This window comes from Apium graveolens, chromosome 3 (genome assembly GCF_009905375.1).
Source record: "Apium graveolens cultivar Ventura chromosome 3, ASM990537v1, whole genome shotgun sequence".
NCBI lineage: Eukaryota > Viridiplantae > Streptophyta > Magnoliopsida > Apiales > Apiaceae > Apium > Apium graveolens.
This window is the reverse complement of record NC_133649.1, coordinates 226574604-226595966: the sequence shown is the minus strand read 5'-3', so window position 1 is coordinate 226595966 and position 21363 is coordinate 226574604. Positions and strand designations below refer to the sequence as shown.

At 37.7% G+C, this 21363-nt stretch overlaps 1 protein-coding gene across 3 annotated transcripts; it reads right to left on the bottom strand.

Moving 5' to 3' along the window:
• Nucleotides 1-440: 440 nt before the first annotated feature.
• Nucleotides 441-7448, bottom strand: LOC141713151 (uncharacterized). 3 transcript variants are annotated; one of them, XM_074516437.1, is made up of 6 exons: nt 7294-7448; nt 7072-7163; nt 5635-5734; nt 4531-5365; nt 4247-4380; nt 441-1434 (listed from the first exon to the last, which is right to left on the bottom strand). In XM_074516437.1, exons 1-6 carry the CDS (start codon nt 7377-7379, stop codon nt 564-566), a joined length of 2118 nt encoding a protein of 705 aa, XP_074372538.1. In that variant the 5' UTR covers nt 7380-7448; the 3' UTR covers nt 441-563. The 3 variants fall into 3 exon arrangements, with proteins under 3 accessions (XP_074372538.1, XP_074372539.1, XP_074372540.1); XM_074516438.1 differs by lacking the exon at nt 7072-7163 and having other exon boundaries at nt 7294-7410; XM_074516439.1 differs by lacking the exons at nt 7072-7163; nt 7294-7448 and adding an exon at nt 6484-6603.
• Between the last annotated feature and the right edge of the window lie 13915 nt (nt 7449-21363).

Sequence of the window (21363 nt, the reverse complement as noted above, 5' to 3'; positions counted from 1 at the left end):
TTTGTAAAATAGAATTGTATTCCTTTTGACTGATATTTCTTAACCTTTTTTTCCTTTAGTTGTATGATTTATGATTATTACTGGTAGTCTAAATATAAATTTTGGTTTTTAGTTGATGGAATTCAATATCTAAATATTTGTATTTATGATATGCTACTGATATAAATATCAAGCTAAAATAAGTTATCAACATAATCTACGAATTATATTTAATAATAATAATTAGGCAAATTATCCACGCCTTATAAATTTTTATTCTCAAATCTTAAAATTAAGTAAAACATTATGAATATCAATATTATTTTAATTTTATGCAAAAGTTCCAATTTTACCCTTCAACATTTTAACGGTAACCATCAACAATGACTGAAATTTGTGAATTGCAACGGCAGGAAATTATATATGGTAAACTTCTAGTATAAAATCATCTTTGAACAAAATTTGAAGCATGCAAAATGCAATTACCTGACTTTTATATGATAACTATGCTAGACAAACTACGCATTGTATGATTTAGTTTAGTGGTACAAAGGTACAGAGAGTACAACTGGGAGCAAAACTGGTTAACAAGGATGTAGCAAAATGTGAATGCATGAAACCCAGCAAGGAATATAAGCCATACATATGTATATGTATGTGGCACTGTTCCATACCCACAGAGACTCCATCCAGTACCAGAAATCACCTACATTCATGCTGTCAAAACCTTCAAATGCACCTTTCATTAGAAAATATGCAGCCGCAGGAAATCCAATGTGTAGCACCACCAGATTCAAAGCACCCCGGGTAAATGCTTTTGTTGAGTGAGCATTAAAATCTCGCTTTAATGGTCTAGCCATCAAACACATTGGAACTGTTAGAAGAGCTCCTATTTCTGCTGTGGCAAAGTTTATGACGGACATTAAGCATAGTCCTATAAATGCAGCTGTAATGGTTACTGACTTTAAGAGAAGCCATTCTTTTCCCTCCGACTGAGGTATGCTAGCAGTTACAAAAGGTGAGCCAAGAAGTAGATGCATGAATATAAGGCTAAAACCGGACGATGCAATCCAAATTAGCAAGCTGGTTGTTGATGAACAATTGGGAATCTGACAAATAAAGAAGGGAAGCACTGTAACAACAAAACCCCACAAGTGTATAATGAATACTGTTTTTGCAGCGTAAAGCCATCTCCATGATTTAGCACTGATGGTAGGCCCATCAATAAAGTCCACTGAAGTTACTTCTTTAGTCTCTATTCCAGAGGTAAATTTGTGTGCATCGGAATAGAGAGAAGCAGCAACTACCGGAAGGGGTGCAATTAGCAGCAGAAAAGCAATCATGTAGACTCCAACTGACACAAATTTATTAGGATACGTTAAAAGGTACAAAAAGAAGGACTGATGAAACTTCTCCAGGAGGTTATTTACAGATCGCGTGACTCCTTCAACTAACCTGCAACCAACCAAAACTCAGGTTCCCATAATACACTTCATACAAATTTAAAGGAAAAATGCATCTTTCGACCTACGAGCTTTACCTATTTTTTTCGATATAGCCTGTGAACTTTTAATTAGCAGGTAACAACAACCATAAACTTGATTGTCATTATAATTAAAGGTCCTTAGTTGACAGAAATATTACGGGATCAAACAGAATTATATTTAGCCTCTAATGTAGACTGATACATGGACAAAATGACATCTGATGTGGCAACTCTCTCCGACCAGAATTAGATGTATATACCTCGCACCCTCTTTCTTACTATATATTACAACTAAACCCTAATTTTCACCGTCCTTTTCAAGAAGTTGAGTAATGTTCCGACTATAAAATGCAAAAATACAATCTCTGTCAAGGTTAGCATTTTTATTCACTATGTAAGTTGTTTTTTGGTTCCATGTTACATTTTAAAGTTCTTCAATTATACTATCACTTTCTTTATGTCGTTGACCTATATAAATGTATATATTCTTTTTTGTATTGTTTGTTTCAATAATTATGGGGGAACTTTTTACATTTTATTTGTCCCGAACTACTACCGCAATGTTTCACTTTCAAATTTTGAGGACCTTATGCTTTAATTAATATTAGGTTTGGTTATTTATTTTGGAATTTATTATGCGGGATGGGTAAAAATTTTGTGAAATTAGTTATTTAACATTAGGGGAAGTTGATTAAATGGAATGGCAACAAAGAAAAGTCCAGGTATTGGGGTGGTGCATTCGATGTCGTAGATAAGCATTTTGACTTGGATCACTTGTAATTGGTAAACATAAAATCTTATGCTAAGGATTTCGGTTATTCAAATATGGACAAGGTATGGACGGATAATAAAATTTTGGGAGACTTTATTGAGTTAGAAGATGACTCTATATTTCGATGAATCAGCAAATATTTCACAATTTGCACTAGGGATGGTATTCGACAATGTAGAACAATATAAGATGGCGATATATAAATATGTTGTAATGAAATGAGTTTGTGTGAAATTTGTGAAGAATGAGGGTATACGGGTTAAAGCAATTTGCATTTAGTAAGGATAATATGGAAATGCACATATTGCTGACTACGCTACTATACAGACAAGCTAAAGGAAGTGGAAAGCATATAAATAGTGACACTATATCCATGCATTAACACTTATATCGCTATATACAACAATCTGCAAGTTATTATCGCTAATATTTGCTGGCACTATAATAAATTATAATGTGTGTAATATTCTATGTCAAAAAACTATACTGAAAGAACAGGTTCCTTAAGAAAGTGTAATGACAACCAAGAAATGGTGGCTGGAGGTGGAATAGCTTATGATGGATACATGATAGGGTACGGTTCTCCTAACCCTGTTGGAGGCAGCCCTAGAGTTCCATTTACACAACCAATAAAAGGCTCCTCTTACTCATTTGATAATCCCGGTGATTGTAGCAGACAGTCATCATTTGCTTATGTTGGAGAGCAGGGAGAAAATTCAGGCCTTGGACAAGGTTCTGGTGTTGAAAAATGTGACAATCAAAGAAATAATGAATAATGATCAAGAACACTAGAGCCAATGCCAGACAACGGCGTTCAGTTTGATTTAGAGGCATCAGACCTCCAGAAAATATGCTGCAGTTTGTATTCTCATCAAAATATTCGTTTTTTTGGAAACAGTAGATCCACTCCTGCTCGCATATTGGCCCAACCCTTGTTGCTTGAAACTAATGAAAAATGTTTGATAACTTCCTTATTGCCTATCGCCATGGTTGTTTCAAAATATGAAATGCTTATCCTGCTTTCATTGTTTCGAAACCTACAGCCAGTTTAATACATTTGCAAATTTGACTTGATTACCTTAATATTGGTGTAGTTGCTATGGTCATTACAAGTTATAATATTTGAGTTTTAGCAACACATGTATTAGGATATTTGAATAATTTTAATCATTATTTCTACATTTACAGCCAGTACATCTGGAGCTGTAATATCCATGTCACATATATTGCATGAAAATATTATAATTATAATGTGGTAGTGTTAGTACATGTCATTTTTTTTCCAACTTGTCCTGCTCGCTTAAGAGCAGTGTTGCTAAGAATTCTACACGTCAAAACTATAGTGTGATTCTTAAGTGCCTTGTGCCTATAAAAATGAATCATATGATTCAAGCGTTACATAATTCGTATCTTATCTATTTTGGTAGTGGCAAGAGTCAAATACTGCAATGGGCTGTGTGCATCAGATACAAGCGTGGTCAATTCTTCTCTCTGGAGTTAAACATATCTGCTACATGTATATAATGGAAGGAAGGAAGACATCTAAAACCAGAATGGAGGGAAGAATAAAATTGATAATATAGTGAAATATGGAGGTATTTCGTGATAGAGTAAAAAGATGTTCAGGTGCATGACGCTCACAGAAGAGGCACACATGCCATGTCAGATGTCTCTGTCTACGTGTCATTTGCCAGATGTATTTTCATTTGTTTCCGTTACACTTCTGTTAGTGAAGGACCTTTTACTATACCGGCAGTCGAGTTCAGGGTTATTAATTTGAAGTTAAAAGTTCATAGACTACATAGAAAAAACTAGTAAAGTTCGTGCGACAAAAGATGCTTTTCGCCAAATTCAAACAATTCCTACTAGCATCTTTAACAGTTTCCAGTGTTTCTCAAGAAAAACCCAGAGTTGGTATACTGATTTCCATTCTTCATATAAGCAATATTAAGTCTTCAGCTTTGTCTAAGTGAATCATGAAAAAGAAAGATATCCAAAAAAATACTGACCTGGCGCTGTGCAAAAGAAATTCATTTCGCCTGGCTTTATGGTAAGAAGAGATTTTGGGCAGAATATCCAAAGTAACCGCATCAACTTGATAATCGCGAAAAGCACCATGAGGACCCGTTGGAACACCTAAAGCCTATCCAAAATACATAGAAACATAAAAGATTGCATCAGTTCTGATACTATTTCTTCATCTTACTGTGTCCAACTTCAGCAATGTCACGCACCTCCAAGACCCCGAAAGCTAGGGATTTACTGAAGTTTAAAAAAAGGGAGAGTGGATAACCTGATTATACAGAGAACTAGCAAGTGTAGCAGTGCCTTCAACATAGTCTGCAACAGGGATGCCAAATTTCCATTGAGGATTCAAATTTCTAGCAATTTTTCCTAGTGACTCAATAGCTTTACCAAGAACCTTCAGCCACTTTGAGTCCAGCAAAGATGGTGATTTCTCCACCTTCACATAAAAACCTTGTCCATGTACTGCCAAATAATTTACGACATTAATAAGGTCTAGGTTCGGCATTTGCCCATTGGAGGCCTCAGCATAGATGCTTAGTGCATCCTTGTTTAACACATCACTTTTATCTGCAACCTTAATGACAAGAGCAGCTGCCATTGTCCCACCCCGCAAAAAATTATCAGACACTCCACTTCCTGTGACGAGACTTTCACGACACGCCTTGGCATTTAGCTTCTCCAAACCACCAAATGAAGGAGAGTGATAGTCCCTTAGCCAAGAAACAATCGACGCATATTCACCATGCCTTGAATCAGCTGCAACCCATATAATATCCTTAGCTAGCCAACTTACTTGCGTAAACAATGAAAAAACTGAATATGCAATGCCCAAAGACAGGGCCTCCCCCAAACTAATATTTGTAGAATTGTACGGTGTTACCAAGACAATAGCCTCTTTTCCATCACTACGTGGAGCTCTAGCAACGCCGATGACATTAACACCATATGATGAACAACTATAGTTTGCTTTAACCATTTTAGGATCAGGGCTAGAAAAAAAGTGCAAGGGATGAAAATGTTTTGATTGAGGATGGAAATTGTGATAACTAACTTCCCCACCCAAATATGCCATTCGCGTTGCAATCAATTTTGGAATTTCTCTGCAATAATGAGCAAGGTGAACCAGTTAACCTTTTCCAGCAGACCATGACTATATATGTTGATCCAAAGAGAATATCAATTCAATAAGGCAACATCGTTCAATGAGTTAGCAATTTTATAACATATCAAAATTGAAAAATAGAGATGAAACACATAAGATTTATCATCACTGCTTCTCTTAGTCCTTTCAGTAAATTACTTTCTGGAGACAGCACATGAAAAACTAAAGAAAATGCATTAAGTTCAACGAAATTATAGAGGCACATACAGGCCTGTGCTTGAAGGTTTTGAATCCAATCTACTAAGTTCTTTCACAAATCTCTCAGCTTCTACGACACCCTTTCCAGATAACATAGTTATGGCAGAACCTGCAAAAGGGCAAGAAGCAATATTTAAGCGATATATAGCTTCTGTAGTTCCTTTAAACTAAAGTCCAGCAAGTGACACTCCTCCACTTATCTGCTTATTTTCATTTTTACTTATGATTCCTCGACTTTCAAATAGTTTATTGCAATAAATTTTCGACATAGCACTATCACTATTTTCGATTTCCAGCATGTTGACCTCATAGAGATTGGTATTGACTTTAAGGAATGAAGTAACATTGCCAAGAAATCAACAAGTCAAATTTATGGTGCTCATAGTCATTTAATACAATATTATGTTGCCGGGGGCAATTCTTTTGCATATAAATGGACTTCAGTTTCATTTGTTCACAATTTTTAGAATTCCATCTATTGCATTATAAAAAAAACAGACACTTACCACTATATTAGCAAAGAATAATTTAAAAACATAATAAAATGATATTAAGGTAAGCTTATAGATGAGTTGATATTCTGAGTACTGAAGCTTATAGATGACTCGATATTCTGAGTGCTAATTAAAATCACCAGGCACAATTAAAGATTTCATCTATTTAACAAATGCTAACGAGTAAATTAACAAATGCTTTACAAATTTTCTTGTCTCTTCCCAACAGATTATTATATACTAAAAGCAAGAAAACCTTATTTCTCTAAGTTAGGCGCTCACAAAAAGGTACAATGAAAGCTCATTAACCCCAAGTCATTATAGCAATATGCCAATAATATCCAAATCATCGTAAAATTCACACCTTGGATGTTGGTGCTTCCTTTAAGTCTCGTTTCACTTCCATCAGTATAAAGGCAACAAGCATGTAAATGGTGATTTTAAATTCTCTTCCATATCCATTACATTTTTATCTTATCTTCCAAAGAGATTTTTAAACAATTTCACCTAAAAGTTGTAACTGAAGTCAAATAGTGCTAAACAGTAAAGATATAAAGTATCAACTCTCAACAGAGTTCTACATTATAATTAGGCTTAATGACCTTTTAAACCTCAAAGTTTGCATCAATATACCCATCGGCCCCTGTAGTTCATTACCGTACCTTTTTGCCCCTCCGGTACTAAAAACGTAACCTTTTACCCTTAGACCGGCCAGTTTTTACCTGTTTTTTTCCTGGTCCAAGGGTAAAAAAGCACATTTTGGATACCCGAGGGCTGAAATGGTACGCTTTTAAACTTCAGGGTTTTATGAGTACGCTGGTGCAAACTCTGAGGCCGAAAAGGTCATTAAGCCTTATAATTAAGTGTAAAAATATAATTAACTTCACTTAGAAAGGAATGCTAACAAAGGTAGTATTAAAAAAAAAATCTAAACTCTGATAAAATTACTAACCTGGCATAAGGGCATTTTCAGAAAAGTAAGTTGTTTTAGCAAGAACAGGCAAAAGCAACAATGCCAAAACTCCAGCTACACAGCACACAATACTGAAACACCCAAAACACTAATTTGTTGTTCATTGCCATCAAGTCTCAAACTTTAGAAAATTAGATAAACTCAGCTTTACATGTAGATTAATGGTAGATACTGGGGAGAGAGAGAGAGAGAGAGGAGTACCTGACTAGGGTGCTGTGAGAGATGATGAACAAACCAATGCGTATAATTGGGCGTGGCTTCACTGTGGGTGTAATCGCCTCTGCCATTACAAGCTCTCACTTGAGTATTGTTGATCTAATTCTAAAGTCTAAACCCGCACACTTCTTCCATTCATCTTTACCAATATAACCCCCGTTTTTTATTTATTTACCACTTGTTATGTACTATAATAACTAAAGCCCGGTTTAGGAGTACTCTTAGAAAACTGCAAACTGCAAACTGCTATGTGCTATAATTAAGGCCGTTTGAGAAAAAATGCTAGTAAAAAAAGTGCGTTTAGGAAAATTAGATTATTATTTCATAATTTTTTCAATTTATGCATATTTTGAAATATAATATAAAAAAATAATGTTTTTGGGAAGGTTTGATGATAAAACAAATAGCTATTTGTTACAAAAACTGAAAACAATTTTTTTCAAAAGCATGGGGGACATATTTTTGCTAACAGCAGCTTTTAGACCAAAAACGTTTTTCTAGACAGCAGTTTTTAGAATTTACCAAACACTTTTCTAACAGTTTTTCGGCAAAAAGACTGTTGTATATGTCTACAACAGCAATACCAAACGGGGGCTAAATTGCATGAAGATGGCTAAATCAAGAGTTGTGCCATTTTGATGGCTAAATGCATAATTATTGAGGCCCCGCGTCCCTTCCGTTAGCCTAAATTTAACACTATCAGTCGGTTCTCATTTAATATTAAAAGTGCTAGGATATATCGGTAAATGCAAAGTGTAAAAGTAACATGTACCCCCATTCCCTTCATTTCCCCGCATATATATCGGTTGGACTTCTTCCTCACCAGAAAAGACGATTAAACCCTAATCACTGAATCCATTGCTGCTGTCCGGAATCGACGAAGATGGGTTGGTACAAGCGGAGCTCTAAAGAACATGACTAATACAAGCCTCGTGAATGTCTTGAATACACGGGTATTACTTCGTTACATGTCTATATGATTTATATGTATGTCTATATACTTGAATATTAGGATTTTCGATTCCACTTTATATATAATGTTGTTATATGTCTTAGATATTTAATTAATATCTGGATATGGTGAAAGCCTCAATTTTGATGTTCAATTTATGTATTATTCTGCATGTCGTAATGTTAGTTATGTTTTGGCAGCCCCTGATTATTTTATCATTAAACTTAACTATGGTGGTGAAATGAAGACTGGTCCTAACTGTTATGTTGGTGGTAGTGTTGCTTATTTTGATGATTGTAGTACAAATGAAATCAGTATGTTAGATCTTGAACAGATGATGAATGAGTTAGGGGGAATGTGGAGGTTATCATAAATATTGTATAGGTTTTTAGGGACTGATATGGAGAGGGGTCTGTTTGACTTGGATAATGATGAAGAGCTCATGTTAATGTGCATAATCAATACCCACCACTATGTTCAAATGTATGTTGTTGCCATCCCACCATTATCTAGTTCCCAACATAAACTAAACACACAAAATGTAGATTTTGAGTATATTGTGGAATCACAAAGAGAGGCTACCCCTATAGTTGAGGAACTCAATCTGTTTAGCCAGGGATGAGGTAAATTTTAGGGAGTTTGAATTTGTGTGTAGTACACAAACAGAAATCAGACATGAGGAGGAAGCTAAAAAATTATTTGGTGATGAATTTGCTGATGAATCAGATGATGAGAGTGATGAAATATATTATCTTAAATCAGAGGATAGTGATGAAGGAAGTTTTCACTCTGACAATTCCAACAAAGATGACAGTGATGATGACCTATAGTTTGATGAAAATATTGATGATTTAGGTGCTAGTGATAAGAGATTCCATGATGAAAAAGGTCACCAAGGAGATATGTTTGACAATGACCTAGATGGGTTGATAGTGAGCAGTCTAGTGTTTATGCAGGTAGTGATGATGAAAGAATGGTTGGGAATACAACTGATGAAGATGAGCCTAAAGGGGTACCCTGTGTACAATGATGAGGCAGATGTTAGTGTAGTTTTTGAGTTGTCCATGTGTTTCAGAGATACAAAAACATTCAGAGAAGCTGTTAAAAGACATGCAATCATGGAAAGGAGGCCTATGGTGGCATCAAGAAACTTTGGAAGGAAAGTACAATGTGTTTGTGAACCTCCATGGCCCTGAAAGATTTATGCTTCCCGGCTGGAAAGACTTCCACTTACCAAATCAAGGCATTCAATCCAAAACATATATGTATGCCAAATTTTCACCAGAAGCAAATTAATAGTGCATGGATCGCAAAATACTATGAGAAAGAGATCAGAATGAATCCTTCATGGCCCATCAATGTAACACCCCCAGATCCGGGGTCGGGGATCCGGGTCGTCACGGTCTTTCTTTCCACAATATCACTTTACTTAATTAATAATAATAACCTTATGATGTGACCCCACACTAACACACACCACAACCCGTTATAGTCTCAGAGATGAAATAGAAATAAGTACAAGTCTTTGAATCCACAATTTAAAAGTTATTACAACCCAAAATGATTACTTGATAAATTTACAGTTAATTGTCATTATATGCCACAAGTTATAATTATACATAATTTGATTCTCAAAATAGAATGCCTGATCTACCAATAGATCTACCTCTGCAGCTATAGCAGCTACAACATCATCGGGAAGACGCGGGACGCTTCCCACGCGCTTGCGCTGGGTCTGCTGGAGTCTGGCCATCTTTCCTAACTGTTGTTGTGTGATGAAGAAATAAAGCAAGAGTGAGCCTTACAGCTCGCAAGATAATATATAGTGATAACAATAATATAAGTATCTAAATGGATACTTACTAGAATCTTTTATCATGCGTAAGATAATTACTTATAAGTAAAAACAAGGGATGAAGTTACCAAATACTTCACTATACTTATATCATTTAAAAAGTTGCTTGAACTACCACTGTTCAAAGTATAATGAGCTTTCAACAGTAACAAGGGATGAAGTTACCAAATACTTCACTATACTTATATCATTTAAAAAGCTGCTTGAACTACCACTGTTCAAAGTATAATGAGCTTTCAACAGTTCATCAGATAGATGAGACTACAAGACAAGATTTGAATAGATTAAATCTTTGAAATTTTATTAAAGGAAATGAAGTCATGATATACTTCATTAAGTTCTGATATATATATATATCCACATATACATCTTCTTTATATAATTTCCTGAAAACCTCTGTCATGTAAAGTATGAACAGAATTGCAATATCCAATAAATTTGGAAAGGAAAAGAATTTGGCATAAACCAGATATCTTGCTGATCAGGCAAAGATACCAATAAGTAACCTTTTCTACTAGTAGATGGACGAATTCCCTACTGGTCATCACCCTGGTCGTAATAGGACCTTATGCTGGACTGCCACTCAGCCACTTATGCATTTGATGGACTCCCACTGAGCCACTTACACTATCATGGACGCCCACTGAGCCCATGTTGCTTATGCCGACTCAATAGATGGACTTACTTCCCGAACGTTGGGTAAGTAATCAATTCATTTACCAAAACTGCAACCGTGTTGCGAATATAAAATACACCACAGAGCCGGATCCCTCAGGTTTTGAGCGAGTATTTAAATCCCCTTAAAAAGGAAGATCTTAAATATAAAAATGAGTTTTGGGATCCGCTCTAACTTTTAAAAATCATTTTGAAGACTCGAAAACACTTTAAAGAGTGTTTGGAGTAAAGCTGATTTAATGAAGTAAATCAGTCCCCGGAATATTTAGAAAATGTCTGAATATTATTATTTAAATAATATTCCCATAAAGAATAATCTTTATAAAAATAATTGAAGTAGAAGTATTAAAACTTATACTTGAAACGAGTATTAAATAACCAAAGATATACTTATATGAAAGTACTATCTTTAATTGAATAATCGAAAATAAGTTTGATTATTGACACCTTATTCTTTAATAAAATAAAAAAAATATCTCAGCAAATAATCGGAGTCATAGATCCTCAAATGAATATTCAAATAATATTCATTAAATAATATAAACTGAGTCATAAGCCCTCGAATGAATATTCAAAATAATATTCATTTAATATAAAGGAGTCATAAGCCTTCGAATGAATATATTCAAAATAATATTCATTTAATATAAAGGAGTCATAAGCCTTCGAATAATATTCGAAATAATATTCATTTAATATAAAGGAGTCATAAGCCTTCGAATGAATATATTCAAAATAATATTCATTTAATATAAAGGAGTCATAAGCCTTCGAATAATATTCGAAATAATATTCAATAATAAAATAAAGTTAAAGTTATCGAATAAACCTTATTCGATTAATAGTTTTGAAAACTATGACCATATATATATATAAGTATATATATATATATTTATATCCATATATACAAAATCTACTCGGGATCCTTGACTCCCGGTTTTAGAAAATATTTTCACCTTTGGGTCCCTATACTAAGGGTATATGCAAATTACCGCTATCCTCTAGCATAGGTATTATCAACAATTATATATGGAAAGAAAACGAAACAGGCATGCATATATATATACCATAGCAGCATGCTTCAATATATAACAACATTTGCTAATAACCAACATGCATCTATCGCAAGATAATGCATATACACATATATATCACAACAGTATAACGGGTAGAAAACTTGCCTGAGCGACTTGGGGTGATAAAAGGCTCGGGACGAGTTTGGTAACCTATAAACAACAAGTAAGTTGGAATTAAACCAAAGTCACTTGTAAATCTATACTTTAACTAACTTAGACTCTAACGCTTATTCTGCGCTTACTGATTCTCTTAAGTCACTCGAGTACCCTCGGCTCCACCATTTTTAATAATTTAACCTTTACGAGTTTTAAGGCGATTCCTTCGCGAGTGTCTTACCAACTGCCTAACACACTTACCATAAATGTTTCATACATTAATTAACCCTTTTTGGTCTTTAACCTATGTTTCAAAGTAAGGCGAGGGGAAAAGTTTCGTTCGCGAAACGCCGTTACATGAAACGGTCGTTTCTCCTAAACCGTGCATCGGAATCGAACGAACTATATACCAAAACGAAGCTCGTAACATGAGCTATCTAAACATGGCAATGGTAATAATCTAGCAGGGGGTTCTCGGGTCCTAATGTTATGCACAAAAACAGTCTAAAGAAAATCGGACGTTACGACGGCTATGTTTACGCGATTTCCCAATTTTAAACCATTCAAAACCAACCCAATTCAACCTCAAATCCAACATACAACCAACATCCATCCTTATCACATCATAACAACCCCAACCAATTCAATTTTAACATTCATACTTATGCCTAAGCTTAACTTTAACCATACTTAAGTTCTTTTAATCAAAATAACAACATTTACCATTCCAATTCAATACCCTTTCAAATCCCAAACTCTAAATCACAACATCAAGCTACAATATCACCCTACTAATCAAAATCATCTTATAATACATAGGAATCTAGGGTTTGGAGATGATATACCTTCCTTGAAGTGGTGGGAGGAGCTAGGAAGCCTTAAGAAGCTTTGAGAAGTCTTAGGAATGCTTGGATCTTCAAGGAAAACAAGAAAAATTTCAAGTTAAAAACTTGAAAACACTATTCATAGTCTTCTTCTTTGATTAAATGAAGAAGATGGAGAAGGAATTGATGGCTTAAACTCATGATATAGCCCTAACTAAGCATGAAGATGATTAGGGAATTAACTCACCAATTTAGGAGGTTTGGATCTTGATTTTGAAATTCTTGCCCTTTAAAAAGCTAAAAAGTCGAGAGCAAAAGATGAACAATGCCTTGGTTTCTTTTTGATTTTGATGAAAAATGATTTTGCTTGGCTTGGTTGACTTATTTTTGTGTTTGATTTAGTTAATTACCTTGTTGCCCTTGAATTTGTGTGGTTCTCATTCAACCACACCTCCTTCCTTCCCATGTCATGCCTATGTCATGTTGTGATGTCATCTTTCCCTCCTTGTCCTCCTCTCATTGGTTGGGTGACATCACTCCCTCTAATCCCTTTGCTTAACTTCCTAATCGTTTGCCTAATGACCGCTGATCTGTTATACGGTTCGCTTAACTTTCGTTCTCGTTTATCGTTTGAAGGATCATACCCGGGATCTTATTACTTAGGTTCCCTTAACCTTTCTCAATACATTATATTCCTTTTTATGATCCTCTATTATAATCCTTTAATTTAAATCATTTTTATCCTGTTACCTTATACTCAATCATTTCCGTATCTAGTGGATTTCCAGGAAAAATCCAAGTGTTCGGAAATTGGATTCTAACGATCTTTACATACACTTATATACCACATAGAGTACTAATAATATCCCAGAAGATCAATAACAGAACCTCTACATAGTGTGGCATGAAAAGTTTTCTCATTCAGCAAAAACACTATTCACAAGGGTTACAAAAAGTTGAAAATTTTGGGGGTTATTACAGTCTTCCCTCCTTAAAAGGATTCCGTCCCGGAATCAAACAGAAAACAAACGGGGGTACTTTTCTAGCATTGCGCTCTCTAGTTCCCAAGTTGATTCTTCCACATTATGATTCTGCCATAGTACTCTGACTAGCTTGATCACTTTGTTCCGAAGCACCTGCTCCTTCTTATCTATAATCCTTACTGGCTTCTCCACGTAAGTTAGATCTGGCTGCATATCCACCTGCTCGTACTCCACTATATGTCTGGCATCCCGATGATACTTCCTTAGCATTGACACATGGAACACATTATGAACTTGTTGCAAATTAGGGGGTAAGGCTAGCTCGTAAGCTAACTTTCCAATCCGTCTTAATATCTCAAAAGGTCCAATGTATCTTGGGCTTAGTTTTCCTTTCCTTCCGAACCTCATTAATCCCTTCCAAGGGGATACCTTTAGCAGTACTAAGTCCCCTACTTCATATTCCTTGTCCTTTCGGGCTAGGTCTGCATATTTCTTCTGTCTGTCTTGGGCTGCTACAAGTCGCCCTCTGATAAGATCCACTATATCTTTGGTCCTTTGGACCACTTCGGGTCCGAGCATCTTCCGCTCTCCTACTTCATCCCAATATAAGGGAGATCGACACCTTCTTCCGTACAGGGCCTCATAAGGCGGCATTCCGATGCTAGCATGAAAGCTATTGTTATAAGAAAACTCGATCAACGACAAGTGATCATCCCAACTCCCTTTAAAGTCTATTGCACAGACTCTCAACATATCCTCTAGTGTCTGGATGGTCCTTTCACTCTGCCCATCCGTCTGGGGACGGTACGCGGTACTCATATTTAACTTGGTCCCCGCGCATTCCTGAAAGCTCCTCCAAAATCTGGAGTTGAACCTGGGGTCTCGGTCTGAGACAATGGACGCTGGGACTCCATGTCGCGTCACTATTTCCTTAAGGTAAATGTCCACCAGTCTATCGACTGTGTATCTCTCATTGATAGGAATGAAATGAGCTGACTTTGTCAGTCGGTCTATAATTACCCAAATGGCGTCGTGATTGGCTTTCGTCCTTGGCAATCCTACAACAAAATCCATCGCTATCTGTTCCCATTTCCATTCGGGAATCTCCAGGGGTCGTAAGAGTCCACTGGGTCTCTGGTGCTCTGCCTTTACCCTTTGGCAAGTCAAACATTTGCTTACCCATTCTGCTACGTCCCTCTTCATGTTGGGCCACCAGTAATATTCCTTCAAATCCCTATACATCTTGGTACTTCCCGGGTGAATGGAATACCTTGAACTATGGCTTTCATCCAATATCTCATCTTTAAGCTCTTGAACATTCGGAACCCAAATCCGGTAGGAGTACCTCATTATCCCTTTATCATCTTTCTCAGTATGGATCTCCTCTCCAGTCATCGACTCTCTACCTTCATTCATTATTTTCTCTTGGCACAATCTGATCTTTTCCAATAACTCGGGCTGCATTGAGATCTCAAAAAGCTTTTCAGTTCCGGTTCCGGTTACCTTTACTTCTATTTCCATTTTCTCAAAATCCCTTATCAATTCTTCCGAAGTCGTTATCATTCTGAGTCTTTCCTTTCTACTAAGGGCATCAGCCACCACATTGGCTTTCCCTGGATGATAGAGAATCTCACAATCATAGTCCTTGATTAGTTCTAACCATCTCCCCTGGCGCATGTTGAGCTCTTTCTGCGTAAATATGTACTTGAGGCTCTTATGGTCTGTGAAAATCTCGCACTTCTCTCCATACAAGTAGTGCCTCTAAATTTTTAAGGCAAATACTATTGCCGCGAGCTCAAGGTCATGAGTAGGATATCTAACCTCGTATTCCTTCAGTTGTCTCGACGCATACGCAATCACTTTACCGTGCTGCATAAGCACACACCCTAGTCCTTTGTGCGACGCGTCACTATATATCACAAAATCTCCTTTTCCGTCCGGCAATGCCAATACCGGAGCCGTTATCAACCTTTTCTTTAATTCCTGAAAACTGTTCTCGCATTTCTCCGTCCATTCAAACTTCTCTGTCTTACGAGTAAGTCGTGTCAAAGGGGTTGCGATCTTCGCAAAGTCCTGTACAAATCTACGATAGTAGCGGCCAATCCTATAAAACTCCTTACCTCTGTGGGTGTGGTTGGCCTTTGCCAATTTGAGACCGCCTCTATCTTGGAGGGGTCGACCAATACTCCTTCTTTATTGATCACATGTCCTAAAAACTGTACTTCATTCCGCCAGAATTCACACTTCGAGAATTTGGCATACAACTGCTCCTCTCTGAGTATTCCTAGAGTTATCCTCAAATGCTCTGCATGTTTTGTCTCAGTCCTTGAGTAGATCAAAATATCATCGATAAAAACTATCACACATTTGTCCAAGTACTTCTTAAATACTCTATTCATTAAATCCATGAAAGCCGCTGGGGCATTGGTTAATCCAAAGGACATTACCAAGAACTCATAATGCCCATACCTGGTACGGAACGCTGTCTTGGAAATATCTTCGGGTTTAATCTTTAGTTGGTGGTATCCAGTTCTCAGGTCGATCTTGGAAAAATAAACAGCATCCTTTAGCTGGTCGAACAGATCGTCTATTCTAGGTAATGGGTACCTGTTCTTTATGGTTAGCTTATTCAACTCTCGATAGTCTATGCACAGCCTCATGCTCCCATCTTTCTTCTTAACAAATAAAACTGGTGCTCCCCATGGAGACACACTGGGTCTTATCATACCCTTATCCAAGAGTTCCTGCAATTGGATAGCAAATTCCTTCATTTCTAACGGGGCTAACCGGTAAGGTGCTTTTGAAACTGGCGCCGTCCCTGGGGCCAACTCAATAGCAAATTCAATCACTCTATCGGGTGGTAATCCCGGAAGGTCTTGTGGGAATACATCTTCAAATTCGTTGACTACTGGAATATCTTGTAAGTTGGGCACCTCCTTCTGCGTGTCCACCACATAGGCTAGGTAGGCCTCATTTCCTTTTCGTAGCATCCTTTTAGCCTGGGTCATGGTCAAAAATTTATGCGTCTGCCTCTTTCCTCTAAATATAACTTCTTTCTTCCCTGGGACATTTAGCTTAACTTTCTTCTCTTTACAGTCTATCTGAGTATCATTGCTAGATAGCCAGTCCATTCCCAAAATTACATCAAACTCCCCTAATTTAAAAGGAATCAGTTCAACACTAAAAGATTGCTCCCCTATGCCTATCTCACAGGCGGGGTGAATCTGGTTAACAGGAATAATTTCATGATTGGCTATTTCTACTTGTAAGGGTTCTATCAAGGGTTCAGCCTTAAGTCTTAACTTACGCGCAAGGTCCTTTGATATAAAAGATTTAGTTGCTCCCGAATCAAATAAAACGTTTGCACTGACTGAATTTAGAGAAAGGGTACCTGCTATCACATCTGAATCTTTCATAGCATCCTGGACTGTCATGTTGAAAGTCCTTGTAGTAGGTGGCTTATTAGAAGCAGCTCTGCTTGCTCCCGAAGCTGCTGGTTTGTTCATTGGGCATTCCCTCTTCCAATGACCCGGGCGTCCACACTGATGACAAGTGGTGGTTGGAATAACGGCAGGGGTTGATGATGGGCACTTAGTTGAATAGTGGCCTTCCCGACCGTACTTAAAGCAGGTTACTGGATTTCCTTTACACTCCCCAGTGTGATTCCTTGCACATATGTTACAGGCTGGCAATGGGGGTCGAGACTGGTTGGGATAGGACATTCTTGACTTCTGGCCGCCCTGGCTCACGCTCACACTCATTGGCCGCTTAAACCCAGTGTTCCTTCCTGGTAGGGACACTGCTCCTCGATTAAATCTAGCTGGGAAGCTTCTTCCTGTGGAACCTCCACCCATGCTCATACTTTTCCTCTTTATTCCTTTCTTCTCTCTTTCCTTCTACATCTTTTCACTTCCGACTTCTACAATCGTTGCCTTTTGCACCAGAGTGGCATAGTCCGTAAGCTCAAGGATTGCCACCCTATTCTGAATCCACGGTTTCAGTCCCTGCTGAAACCTCCTAGCTTTCTTTTCCTCGGTGCTCACAAACTCCGGCACAAACCTTGATAACTCAGTAAATTTCGCTTCGTACTCTGCTACAGACAAGTTATTCTGCTTTAGCTCCAAGAACTTGAGCTCCATCTGGTTTTCCATAAACCTCGGGAAATACTTTCCCAGAAACAGCTGACTAAATCTCTCCCAGGTTATAATAGCATCTGTCTCCATGTTTTTCTTGGCCTCCCACCAGTAGTTAGCTTCTCCTTTCAGAAGGTAGGTAGCAAATACAGTCTCCTGTGCCTCATCGGTACTCAAAATCTCAAAAGATTTCTCCATTTCCTTTAACCATGCCCTTGCCTCAACTAGGTCGGCTGATCCGTGGAACTCAGGGGGCTTAAGGGACTTAAAAGCCCTGAAAGAGTTTGCCACAACATTGTTATTTCCTTGAGGGGGTGGGTTGGGTTGACGTTCCAAATTCTGCCTTAGGAGTTGCATGAACTGGCCCATGGGATCCATGCCTGGGTTTGGTACTGGTTGCTCAACCTCAGTTTCTCCTTCTTCAGCCTCTATCTCAAATCCCTCAACATCATATGTTTCCTCTTCCTCTTCATACAGGGAGTCATCCTGTTCCACATAATCCTCATCTTCCTCTTCACTGTGTTCTTGGTTTCTATTGTCCTGATTATGGCTTCCCTGGTCCTCAGATCCAGGGTTCGCCCTAGTTCCAATCTTTCTTGGCGGCATGATTCTGATAATAATAAAAAAAAAATTGGGAAATCCAACGTTAGGTCACAATCATATACAATATTGTGCCCTGCACAGCTCTTATAATGGGGAGAACGTATATCGCAATTCTATTATTTTAAGAAAGTTCTAATACGAAGTGCAGTAATAATAATGATAAAAACAGTGATCCCGTCACTAATGAACTGAACCAAAGGAAACAAATATATACATAATGCAAGAAATACATCGTTTGATCTGGTCAAAAGTACAACAGTACTACAGTCATCTGTCCCAAAAGTGATACACAAGAGTCTATTTGTCTAGTCAGAAAAAGGGATGCTATATACAAGTCAACTATCCCGGAAAATTGGCTCTTACTAAGGCCTCGGCTAACTAGACAACTAGACTATTCCATCGTCAGTCCTGAATCATACACCGGAGCGGGTCAGCTCCCATACCCTTTCCATCGCACGACGGAAGATATAGTCGGCCTGCCGCCTGGAGATCCTACCATGCCTGTCCCCCTGGAGCGATCTGAGCCTCGCTCGGGATGTGAGCTCTATCCCCGTAAGCTCCCTCCTCAAGGATCGGGGTATAGAAGCCCTAGTCTCATAAGCTCGGGTACGCCTACCCGCCCTCTCTGCATCCAACTCCCTCCTGGCCTCATCCAGTTGGCCCTCGGCAACAGCCACTCGGGTCCTCAGAACATCCTGAACATATCCATGTGCTAACGAAGACTGCCTGTGGGCAGGGTCAAGAGGTGGTAAATTCGGAGCCGCTGAGGGTGCCTCTTCGGTCTGCCTAGGCTCGGAAGTATGGGTCTCTGAGCTGTCATCATCAGGAATCCAAGATAGTGGTGGAGGGGTAGGGGCTCTTACCACCGGAAGTGTGGGTAAAGGGGTACCAGCATACACTACCATAGGTCCAACACGCTCCTCAGCTACTGGGACCTCATCCGGGTCCTCCTCATCTGGAATAGCAATAACCTCTGTCTCTGACTCCTCTGAGGGGTCCTCCTCATCTGAAATAGCAATGACCTCCGTCTCTGACTCCTCTGAGGGGTCCTCCTCATCCTCCTCCATCTCAGGCTCCTCCTGATCCTCAACATCTAGCAATGCCTCATCATGCTCACGCTCGAACATCTCAGGGTCCTCTATCTCAGGCGCCTACACATTAAACGAGCTAAGTTACTATCATAATACTTATAAGGGTTCCCGTAAGGGTTTTAACTGTCAGCACTACTTTAAGTAGTCCGACCATGAACTTGGCAAGAGTTCTTATTATCTTTGTGAGTTTGTTATTATATCGACGCATCATCTCTGAGGTTTATAACGCTTAGCTCTGATACCATTTCTGTAACACCCCCAGATCCGGGGTCAGGGATCCGGGTCGTCACGGTCTTTCTTTCCACAATATCACTTCACTTAATTAATAATAATAACCTTATGCTGTGACCCCACACTAACACACACCACACCCCGTTATAGTCTCAGAGATGAAATAGAAATAAGTACAAGTCTTTGAATCCACAATTTAAAAGTTATTACAACCCAAAATGATTACTTGATAAATTTACAGTTAATTGCCATTATCTGCCACAAGTTATAATTATACATAATTTGATTCTCAAAATAGAATGCCTGATCTACCAATAGATCTACCTCTGCAGCTATAGCAGCTACAACATCATCGGGAAGACGCGGGACGCTTCCCACGCGCTTGCGCTGGGTCTGCTGGAGTCTGGCCATCTTTCCTAACTGTTGTTGTGTGATGAAGAAATAAAGCAAGAGTGAGCCTTACAGCTCGCAAGATAATATATAGTGATAATAATAATATAAGTATCTAAATGGATACTTACTAGAATCTTTTATCATGCGTAAGATAATTACTTACTAGATCTAAGTAAAAACAAGGGATGAAGTTACCAAATACTTCACTATACTTATATCATTTAAAAAGCTGCTTGAACTACCACTGTTCAAAGTATAATGAGCTTTCAACAGTTCATCAGATAGATGAGACTACAAGACAAGATTTGAATAGATTAAATCTTTGAAATTTTATTAAAGGAAATGAAGTCATGATATACTTCATTAAGTTCTGATATATATATATATCCACATATACATCTTCTTTATACAATTTCCTGAAAACCTCTATCATGTAAAGTATGAACAGAATTGCAATATCCAATAAATTTGGAAAGGAAAAGAATTTGGCATAAACCAGATATCTTGCTGATCAGGCAAAGATACCAATAAGTAACCTTTTCTACTAGTAGATGGACGAATTCCCCACTGGTCATCACCCTGGTCGTAATAGGACCTTATGCTGGACTGCCACTCAGCCACTTATGCATTTGATGGACTTCCACTGAGCCACTTACACTATCATGGACGCCCACTGAGCCCATGTTGCTTATGCCGACTCAATAGATGGACTTACTTCCCAAACGTTGGGTAAGTAATCAATTCATTTACCAAAACTGCAACCGTGTTGCGAATATAAAATACACCACAGAGCCGGATCCCTCAGGTTTTGAGCGAATATTTAAATCCCCTTAAAAAGGAAGATCTTAAATATAAAAATGAGTTTTGGGATCCGCTCTAACTTTTAAAAATCATTTTGAAGACTCGAAAACACTTTAAAGAGTGTTTGGAGTAAAACTGATTTAATGAAGTAAATCAGTCCCCAGAATATTTAGAAAATGTCTGAATATTATTATTTAAATAATATTCCCATAAAGAATAATCTTTATAAAAATAATTGAAGTAGAAGTATTAAAACTTATACTTGAAACGAGTATTAAATAACCAAAGATATACTTATATGAAAGTACTATCTTTAATTGAATAATCGAAAATAAGTTTGAT

Coding starts and splice junctions, on each gene's coding strand:
- LOC141713151 (XM_074516437.1), bottom strand. CDS start 7,379: ATGGCAGAGGCGATTACACCCACAGTGAAGCCACGCCCAATTATACGC. Junction 7,164..7,293: donor TCTCACAGCACCCTAGTCAG/GTACTCCTCTCT, acceptor TGGGTGTTTCAG/TATTGTGTGCTGTGTAGCTG. Junction 4,381..4,530: donor CTAGTTCTCTGTATAATCAG/GTTATCCACTCT, acceptor TATTTTGGATAG/GCTTTAGGTGTTCCAACGGG.